Genomic DNA, 10,701 nt, shown 5'->3' with positions numbered 1-10,701 from the left:
CACAGCTGGCCGCAGAGCTCGCATCTAAAAATAACACGTTTACTCTGCTGGCAGCTGCTCCATTTTGCAGTGGACTTTGCCGGTAGCAGTTGAGTTTCTGAGTTTCCCATTTGGACTGTTTAACTCCTAGAGGTGTGTGTGCTGAGTAAAGACTATTCCTTCTTCAACCAGCACTCCAAGGACCTTTTTGCCGCTTACCTGCTCGTAGACCTGCGTGTAAAGGGTTTGTGTGCGGGCTCGAGGGGTCTGTGAGCTCCAGGCCCTAGTCCTAGCTCTAGCTCTACTGTAAGTATCACCAGCAATTCACGAAGGATGAACTGAAATCCAATTTTACTTTCTTTAAATTGTAACTGAATAATCTCTTTCTACTTTTTAAAATTTTTCTTTAAAAAATTGAAGGTGAAACATTCGGGAAAAAGCACTCACTTTACAGTCATAAATATCTCTGTTCATCTACACGTTACCTATCACTGCATTATTTACCATTAGGAAACCTATCGATAATCTCTTTCTTTCCCCAACATTGGTTGTTCAGTTGTAAAATAAACATTATGATTATTCCCCAGAACTGACAGAAGGATTTTAAAAGCATAACATACTTAAAGTACCTAATATATACTTTCTATGACATGTATGCACTACATTTATTGGCACTTTCTATTTTCTTCTTCCCTAACAGTTACATCTCGATTCATAAACTAGAAACATAGATTATAAGCACTGTGAAAACAATATGCATAATTGAAGACTCCATAAGAGAGTCAGAGTTATTATACTCTTGTATGAATGAAGTTGGTGGCTGTGACATAGCAGAGGCCTGGAGTAATGTGCTCTTTACCCTTTTCTATTAGTAAGAAGGAACATGCCTATGTCATATAAGCATAGCCTTTCAAAAGTTTCTGCTTGTTTTTTTTAGCTTATATTTCCAAAATGCTAGGGCTTCTTCTCTGGCGGTATTCCTGGACCTCTGAGGGACCCTCTGCTAATGAACAACTGGGTCCCCAATAGAGTTTAGGTGCATTGCTGGGTTTCCAAGAAGAGGATTTGAAAGACAATATTTTGTGTCTGGTATTGCCACTTCTATTCAACAATACTGTACCAGACTGTGGTGTAATCCTGCCAACGACACCAACTGTAGAGCAAGAGGAAGGGTCTGGAGCTCACAAACCCCTGGAGCACATTCACACACCCTTCATATGCAGGTCTACGAGCTGTGTAACCGGCAAAAAGGTCCTTGGAGCCTTGGTTGAAGCAGAAATAGCCTTTATTCAGCACACACACACATCTAACAGCTAGGCAGTACAAAGAGAAACTCAAAAACTCAACTGTTACAGGCAAGGTCTAAAGTAAAACTGAAACTGAACAGCTGCCAGTAGAGTAAACATGCTCTATTTTTAGACGCATAGACGCGAGCTCTCTGGCAGCCAGCCTCCTCCACAAACCGCAGAACACACAAAAACTACAAATATACATTGGTGCACATGCACACTAACTCCACCCACCCAACTTGTTTACAAGAAATGTGCTGCTGAACCCCCCAGCCAGACCTGAGCCAGGGAGCCTGACTAAATTATTCTATTTTCCCCACACAGATGCTCTTCTGCTACCACCATCAGAATTTCTTTTTATCTTTGCATTTTATTTCAATCATTCATCCTTAGAGAAGTCGTCCCGGAATAAATGAAACTCCGGTTTTATAAGTCCTCATGCTTTTGCTGAGACAATACATACACATACATATACCAATACAGGTATGTATGCATATCATATATCCTTAATATATATCTATATTGCATGATTATTATTAAACTGTAGTCTATGGTAGCCATAAAGTGTACTTATATCTGCTGAAGTATCCTGCCCTGCAGGATTGACTGATTCAGAAATCAATCAATATTTTAAAGTACTAAATATGAAAATGAAAATAATTTACTCTTGGGCACACATTTGGAACACCATAGAGCTGCAAAAATAAGGGTATACAGTTTTGGAAGGATATATTATATTAGCGTTTTTCCAAACACTAAGCAGAAAAGATTTACAAAATTAATTCGTGAGCAAATGAGAGGACAACACTGGAACAAAATACTTGATCCCCAAAACCATTTCCCCCAAATCAGCCTGGATGCTGAAAACTGAAACCACTTTACAGTGCACATTCACACAATTTTGTGCTATTCCACTACCTTTATTAGCATGATTTTATTTTTCTGAGAGTCTCTCGGCTCAGGTAAATTGTTAGATTATCCATGACAGGAATTTCCAAAGAAATCATCTACCTTTCAAGGTATAACATTAGCAGATGCAGCTTGTGCACTCGGTTTCTTTGAATCCCTTTCCTCAAAATGCTTGCCTTGCTGTGTCCACCAATCCCAGCTCTTGTGTTGTGATCCTTACCTAATTCTAACAAAGCCACCATTTGTCACTAACTCTTGCATGGAAAGACCTGCCTTACACTAAATGTTCCATTCTCAGTAAATTCTGGCATTCCCTTCCCCACTCTTATGCAGAGCAAAAGCTTTGTAAGGTGATGTTTCTCTTACTCCATCCTGATCAATAAGGTCAGGTTTTTCTAATCTACAAGTATGTGTTGGTGACACTTTGGAGGTCATTCGACTGACAATTTGGGAGCCACTTTCCAACACAGGTAAGCCACAAAATGACTGGAAGAAAGAGAGGAGAGGAAAAAACTCTCCAGTTTTAAATTCCCTCCTCCTTCCTGTGGCCCAGGTAGTTTTAGATCCCAACATGGTTTCAGCCCTGCTCACTCCAATAAATTGAGCCACTCTTACCAGATATGACACATTTTACTAAATGCATATTGGAGAAGGCTTGTAAAACATCTTTCACCATAGTATACAATGGGGTTACAGGGCATGCTACCCAAAAATTGGCATATGAGAAAAAAGAAAAAGCAAGAAGATCTCTCTCCCCTTCTCTTGCCTTTCTCCCCTGAAGCTAGCCGTTAAAGACTTCTCTGATCTTACTCCTAAAGTAGGTCATAAGACCTCTTATGCCATAGGGGTCCTCCCCCTAACTGAGACAAAAGGTCCCAAAGACATTGAAAGTCTAGGAAGAATCTGAATACACAGGCCTTGCTAAGTTCTCCACACTTTACTGCCATTAGATCAGACCTCCTTTATTCAATCATACTTCCACACAACTATCCAGTCCTCATCAAACCTAAGCATAAATATGAAATTTTCCCCAGGTATTTGGGTCTCCTTTATTGAAGGCTCCCATGTCACACAAAACTATTATTAAGTGAATTTGAGTGCTTTTCTCATGTTAATCTGTCTTTTGTCATGGAGTGTCAGCCATGAGTGAAGGAAAGGCATTACTTCCTCTCCCCTAAAGAGGAAAAATACCCTCTTAGTGTAAGATTTGAAAAAAGGCAAAGTGCTCATCTCTCATAACAATCATAATGTCATATATGCCACCAATAATAATAAAAACCTGTGTAAGACAGATTTACACTGGGACATGTACATGATTGCTTTAGACTTCTATCCTCACTTTATGATAAAAACTTTTGTGTTTGTGTTTTGTTTGTTTGCATTTGTTGGCTGGCCAGTAAGGGGATCTGAACTCTTGAACTTGGTTTTATAATACCACACTCTAACGAACTAATCCCACCAGCTGGCCTTGAAATTAAAACTTTTAAATGAAGCATGAAAGCAAATTACTCACTATAAGTGAGCCTAGTTATAAATTTATTTTATTTTTTCCATCAACTTATGTTTTTCATCTGTAGCTTCTTTGTCACCCGCAGAAGGTTTAAGTACACATTAACTCTGCTAAGAAGCAAAAAGGAATTGTAAAGAGTTTTATTAGGAAAAGAAGGATAAGAAACCCTATTTATTTACAAAAAAAATTATAATATTAAATATCGCTGGATAATATAGATTAAGGGAAAAAATAAAGCAAATATGAGTGGTATCAGAAATGTGAAATTATTACAAAAGCTGGTGGGGGGATTTAAAGAATTACAAGGGATTTATAATTATAACCAACTGATATCAGCACCACGCTCTAACCAACTGAGCTAATCAGCCAGCTTGTTACTATAACTTATAGTAATTAAAACTATTTAAAAATTGAAAATATGTGTTGTTTTCACAGCAAAGTACAAACTACTAACTCTGTCACAGAAGAGACCACACAGAAAAAGGGTTACCGCTTTTAAATCAACAGACTCATGATAAAACTGTTTGTAATCAAATTCCACACAAGATGTAATTGCTAGGTGATATTAAAAATATACAAAACCCACAATTCATCAGATGTTTCTGTTGTGGTTATCAGAAACCTGCTGCAGGTTTCAGCATAAAGGTCTTTTCACAACAGAGCCATATCTTTTAGCTGATAAGATATAAAGCCACTATCATTCAAACAAAACCAACACTTGGATGTACTTTATAACATTAATATCACATTATTGTTTTGAAGGCTAAAGAAGAAAAAGGAAAAATGGAATTAGAACTCCAAAGTTGGAAAAGTATTTATGAAATGTATGACAACTAAAGAATAGGGTTGGCCAGTTAGCTCAGTTTGTTGATCAAATTTATGGGATCTGATCCCAGAACCAGCCAGCCACCAAAATAAATAAATTTTAGAAAAGGATAATATATCTCAAATATAAATTCCTAAAGGGAAAAAAAAAATTCTCAGCAGAAAAGCAAAATATGTTCATTAGTTGACCAAACATTTGGACATTCAGTGAAATATTTCAAAACAGTGGCCTTTGATCTTAATGCAACAAAGTGAGAAAAAGATAATGTATACGACACACCACAGAATGCTTTCATGAGATGTCTTTGAAAACCCTTAAAACAGCTTTTGGCCAAACACCTGCTGGTTCACTAGAGAAAGAGGAGTATAGCTGACCTCCACAGAAAGAAACAGAAGGGAGATCCTGAAAAAGATCAAAAGCGACCTTAACTTTGTTAAACAAAAGGAGTGAGATTTACCTGTTTGTTTCAAGGTAGAAAGAAAGATTGTATGCGTAATCAGCTTTTTGTTTAGTTATCTCAGGCCTGGCTGGCAGATATGTGATTTTTAATACAGTTACTACTGATATGGAAAAATACTTCATGCTGTACCAAATTTCTTCCTAAGATTAGAACCTTGTTTTTAGAGCCAATTTCATATACATATTTTGGCAGCTGGCCACTATGGGGATCTGAACTCTTGACCTCAGTGTTACAAGGCAGAGCTCTAACCAATTGAGTTAAGTGTCCAGCCCCCAATTTCGCATATTTTAGAGATGAAAATGATAAATTAAAACAAAGAAAATGTTCAGCTGAAGGGGGCTGGCAGGTTAGCTCAGTTACAACACCAGGGTCAAGGGTTATGATCCCATACAAGCCATTGCCAAAAAACAAAATGTTCAGCTGAGTTTCAAAAAGAAAAACAAGCAGCATTAACTCTTTTTCTTTCTTTCTCTGTTTCATTTTTGGTAGCTGGTCAATATGGGGATCTGAACCTTTGCCCGTGTAGCAGTATTATCTTAAAGTTATAAACTAAATATAGTAGGTATGAATTTGTAACATTTTTTGTTTTGGTTTGGTTTGGTTCTTTGCAGGTAGTTTCCCCCAACTCCCAGCTCCCAGATAAATTAGGCAGTTCCTGCAGAAGAGATACCAATAAAATTCATCACATGTAAGTGAAGCAGATGCTAGACGGTTGGACTGAAGTCTTAAACAGTAAAACCTAGCAATTAAATAGCTGAGCATTAATTTGTACCTAACACATTAAAAGACTATTCTATTTTAATTCTTTGAGTTTCGTTCAAGGCCATATTTGTGTGAAGAATTTAGCATGATTAAAAACAAGAAAGAAAGAAATGGAAAGGAGATTTGACTCCAAAGTCCCAGAAGAATGAGATATTAATTACAATTTTTGAAGTCTAAATTTAGAATAACTCTATTGTATCGCTTCATTTATTTGATGTGTCTTTCCACAAAGAGTTCACTTTTGCTGTTGTGTATTTTACCTACCTTTTCCTTTGTTGCTTGTTTCTTTAGTGTCCTGTAACATTGGGCTTTAAAGAACAGCCCCGTAGGCAAGCTGCAGGGGAAATGGACACATAAACAAACTTAAATGAGTGAACCACAGCTGGCATAAGATTTTGGCGGTAACTTATAACCGTGTGTGTGTGTGTGTGTGTGTGTGTGTGTGTGTGTGTGTGTGTGTGTGTGTGTGTGTGTGTGTGTTTGGGTTTTTTGGTGGCTGGCTCGTATAGGGATTCAAACCCTTGACCCTTGATCTTGGTGTTAATATACCTCACTCTAACCAAATAAGCTAACTAGCCAGTCCTTGAGTGCATTTTTGATGTTTCAAACCATTTTAATCCAACAACCAGGGCCAATATTTAGTCACTCTATCCATGTGCAAAATTAAAAGTTCTTCCAGTATTGAGGCTAAATATATGCTCCCCTGAGCTCCTGGGACACAATTCCCTCCCCCAATTCAGTAAACCAAAGGTTAAGACACTATTGTGTTATAAGACTACATACGATCTTTTGGATTCACTGATGACTATGTCTCAGCAATTGTTAAATATTGCTGCATGAATTAGACCCACAAGCAATCTTAAATCACAGGTAGTAATATGGTCTGGTCAATGTTAAATCCAAATGGGATTGACTAATAACAAAGATTGACTCTGTCATGTTTTGGTGGGGTTAGGAAAATGCTGGAAAGACATTGGATTCAAGTAATTTCATGCAGACCTCAGTTCCTTTTTAAATCAGAATAAAAACAAATAAGAGTGACAGAATAATAATTTAGATTATTCCAATGAGATGAATTGCACTTGAGTCACACATATGTATTTTATTCTCAATTGCCAAACCTTGCTTTATAGCCCTAATTTAAATTTCTACAGTACACACAGGTGCAGTTTAATGCTGTATACACAATAAAACCCACAAAAGTTATGTGAATTTTCTCTATTTATTCTCTCTAATTTTATCTCAAAACATTCCCATCAAAATACAAATATATGTGAAGGCTGCCTGGTCAGCTTAGTTGGTTAGAGCACTGTAAAACCAAGATCAAGGGCTGGGGCCCCCATATCAGCTAGCTACTGGAAAAAAAGAAAAAATGCAAAGAACTACAAATAAATGGTTGATATCATTTTATAGATGTAAAATAAATTCTCCCTTCCTGTCTATCCCCCATTTCTGTGTTAGACTGTTACTTGAAAGAAAGACCAGTGCCTTTTAAATATTTTTAAGTGGATCACCACTTTAATTTCTCCAAACTTGGAGATATTTTCACCTATTTCATGAAGTGAAGCATTGGAGAAATATTTCAAAATCCTAACACATGCCACGCACTATCCCAGGAGCTATGGACCCAAAAGCAATAAAAAAAATTTCCTTTTTTTTTAAGTACCACCTCTCTCCCACTTTATGTTATGGTGTGCATATCTGTGAGGTGTTTTGTGTGTGTTTGTTGTTGTTGTTTTGTCATTTTTTCCTCTTAAATGGGGCTAATACACATAAAGTGTACAAATTAAATCTACAATTCTATAACACATTCACAATGTTGCGCTACCATCGCCTCTATCTAGTTCCAGAATATTTTATCTTCCCCAAAAGGAAATTCTGCAGTAGCGACTTCACTGCCCCTCCCACCTAGTCCTTGGCAACCTCTACTGTGCTTCCTGTCTCTATGTATTGGCCTCTCCTGAATGTTTCATAGAAATAAATAGAATCATTCAGTTGTGAACTCTTGTGTCTGACGTCTTCCACACAGCACAATGTTTTCAAGGTTCATATGTGTTGGACATATCATTTTTTCTTGTTTTTACTTAAAATTTTGTTTTTTTTATTTTTATGTAACTGGTTGGTAGAGGAATCTCAACCCTGAACTTTGGTGCTATAACACTGTGCTCTAAGTAACTGAGCAACCGGTCAACCCTGAAACGCTATATTCTTTTTCTCATTATTAAACAATTGTCAATTTTAGAAAACCTGTTTTTGTGTATGAGTGTAATTTAATCATCTTATTCTGTATGAAGACACTTTAAATTGGATCAAAGAAGAATATATTACCATTTTATTTGTATTTTGAATATTAAACTTCACTACATGGCAAGGATATAAATAACGGGTTTCATACATATCTCCTGACTGCATATAGGTAATTATAGTTTTGGAGTTTCTAATGTCAATACACTGTAACGTGTATTGAATAAACCACATAGGATATTTATTTTATTTTCTTAGGAATTTTGGCATCATTCTTATTCAGTCTCTGTGAAACTTTTTAATTAGCAGAGTCCTTTGCAACCTATAGTTGTTGGTCCCGTTTTGCAAATATGTCTGTAAAACTTCTACGAGGGAAAGGTGGGGGGAGTTTTCTCCTGTTTTATTTCAGAAAAGATCTCATATGACATTTCCCAAGTTGACTTCAAGATTTATTTGGAGGAGGTATTCAGTTACTTCATGTGGTAAATCATGAGCTCAATTTTGAGGTAGGTGGAACTGAAATGTAAAAGATGATAAATGGGCTACTCTAATTTACTGGACAGAAATTTAATTTAGATTTGTAAAAGACTGTGTTTTAAAACGTGAACAAGACAATGACTTAAAAAAGACTAGTCTACTGTCTGCCAAAAAAAAAAAAAAAAGTCCCTTTTCGGTATGTCTTTGTACTTCACTGGAACTGAGTTTCAAGGTCATCTTTTTCTTTCAACGGAATGATGCTTTAATGTAGTATTAGCTGTTCCAGAAAGTGGCCGTTTAATAACTGTACGTGTATATTAATATTATGATACTTAATTGTTAGCAGAAACAATGGCATAAAACTCTCAATTATCTGCCAGCAGAAAATTTACGTAGAATTATCAATTACATTTTACATAGACATGAAGAAGCAAGGATAGTGATTACTATTAATTCAACATCCAGTGGTGTGTCTATGTGTATGCTTAACAGAATTAGGTTCTCTTTAAGTTCTGTTTATGTGAAGATAATATGTATCTACAACGATAACGATAAACATTTGCATCTGTCTTTGCTATACCTTTGATGTAAAAGGGACAATAAAAAAATAGGTGATAAAATTTGTTTTTCTTTTGAAGGACAATAGTAGAGTCTTCAGGTCGGCGGATTAGCAGTAGAGCAGTTAACGCAATTTGTGATTGAATTACTATGTTTTGCTTCATAAGGCTCTGGTTGGTAGTTTGGTAGGGGCGGGGTCGAGGGAGTTGTCCAGGGCGGAGAAATGAATATTTTATTACAAAAGTTGAGATAACAAAGCCTCTGGCAGAAATAGGTTTGGAATAGTAAAATACGTTTCCTGACGCTTAGGCTTTTGAGTTTTGTCTCTGCCACAGTCCACCTTTTTTTTTTTTTTTTTTTTTTTTGGAAAGCGGTCATATACTTTCGCTATGTTCAGAGTATTGAACAGCGGTAGTCACAGCCCTGACGTGAAGCAACAGAATATCCCCGCCTCCAGGAAAACCTCTTCCCTCCTTTGGACGGGCAATCCTAGCTCAAATGATCGGTGTGAAACGGAAGAAAACGGTAAAGAGAGAGGCCACGACCGGGTCAAGCGACCCATGAACGCATTCATGGTGTGGTCTCGAGACCAGAGGCGCAAGATGGCTTTAGAGAATCCCAAACTGCAAAACTCAGAAATCAGCAAGCGGCTGGGATACCAGTGGAAAACGCTCACAGAAGCCGAAAAATGGCCATTCTTCCAGGAAGCACAGAGATTACAGGCCATACACAGAGACAAATACCCGGACTACAAGTATCGACCTCGCCGCAAGGCTAAACTGCTACAGAAGAGTGGACGTTTGCTGCCCGTAGACCCCTCTTCAGTACTGTGCAGCCGAGTGAACGTGGACGAGAGCGTGTACACCTTCACATACAGGGAGGGCTATACCAAGGCTGCATACTCACGAATGGAGGACCAGCGAAGCCATCCACAGCCGATGAATACAGCCTGCTCGATGCTGCAACAGGAGCGCCTCAGCAGCTCCTCAGACCTGAGTGGCAATCGGGGTAACACTGGCAACACAGACCTACGGGGACGTTCCTTTTTACCCTGACTTACAGTCCTGACTTCAGGTTTAGTTTCGATACTGATTTCTTTCCTCTCGGCATTCACTTTAATTTTAGTATTATTTCATCTTTGACTTAATTCCAAAATAAGTATGTAAAGGTGTTTAACATTTAACGTTTATGAATTAGGACCTTCAGAAATGATTCGACCTCTGTTTATGGTTATAACAGAGTGCTTAACTTGATGAGGAGGTACTCCGCTCTGTTGTAATTCACAAATATACAGATGAGAAACATACGCAAATGTTATAGAAAATATACATACACATATATGTGCAGTGCGATGGAAAACTATGTAGCGTGACCAGTCCTTCCAAGACCACGTGTTCACTGGTCTTTCAGCTTTTTTGCGCGACTCTGTCTCCCCTCCGCGCTGTGCAAACACCGATTTTGCCTCCATTTGCAGTTCAGTCCGTAATGGAGCACTCCATATAAATCTGTGCGCTCTGACGTATACTTTGAATCGATGATAAGTAACGTCTATCAGGTAAAATAAAATCTTTAACTCGTGTTCGCTTTTACATGTGTATGAGAGTCATCATTTCGCTTGTCTTTTTAAAATTATTTTGTAACACTGACAATCTACTTCTTTCCAATGCCAATTAACTCTTAAGTTTAT

The 10,701-nt window shown here is 37.5% G+C and overlaps 1 protein-coding gene across 1 annotated transcript; it reads left to right on the top strand.

The window, feature by feature from the left end:
- The first annotated feature begins 9,391 nt into the window (after positions 1-9,391).
- On the top strand, positions 9,392-10,082 carry LOC134368966 (sex-determining region Y protein-like). Its single transcript, XM_063085201.1, is given in 2 exon segments — positions 9,392-10,021; positions 10,023-10,082. Coding segments are annotated over 2 exon segments (678 nt in total). The 5' UTR covers positions 9,392-9,403.
- Positions 10,083-10,701: the final 619 nt, after the last annotated feature.

This window comes from Cynocephalus volans, chromosome Y (assembly GCF_027409185.1).
Source record: "Cynocephalus volans isolate mCynVol1 chromosome Y, mCynVol1.pri, whole genome shotgun sequence".
NCBI classification, from domain to species: Eukaryota; Metazoa; Chordata; class Mammalia; order Dermoptera; family Cynocephalidae; genus Cynocephalus; species Cynocephalus volans.
The sequence above is the reverse complement of the archived record's forward strand: the minus strand, read 5'-3'. Positions and strand labels throughout refer to the sequence as shown.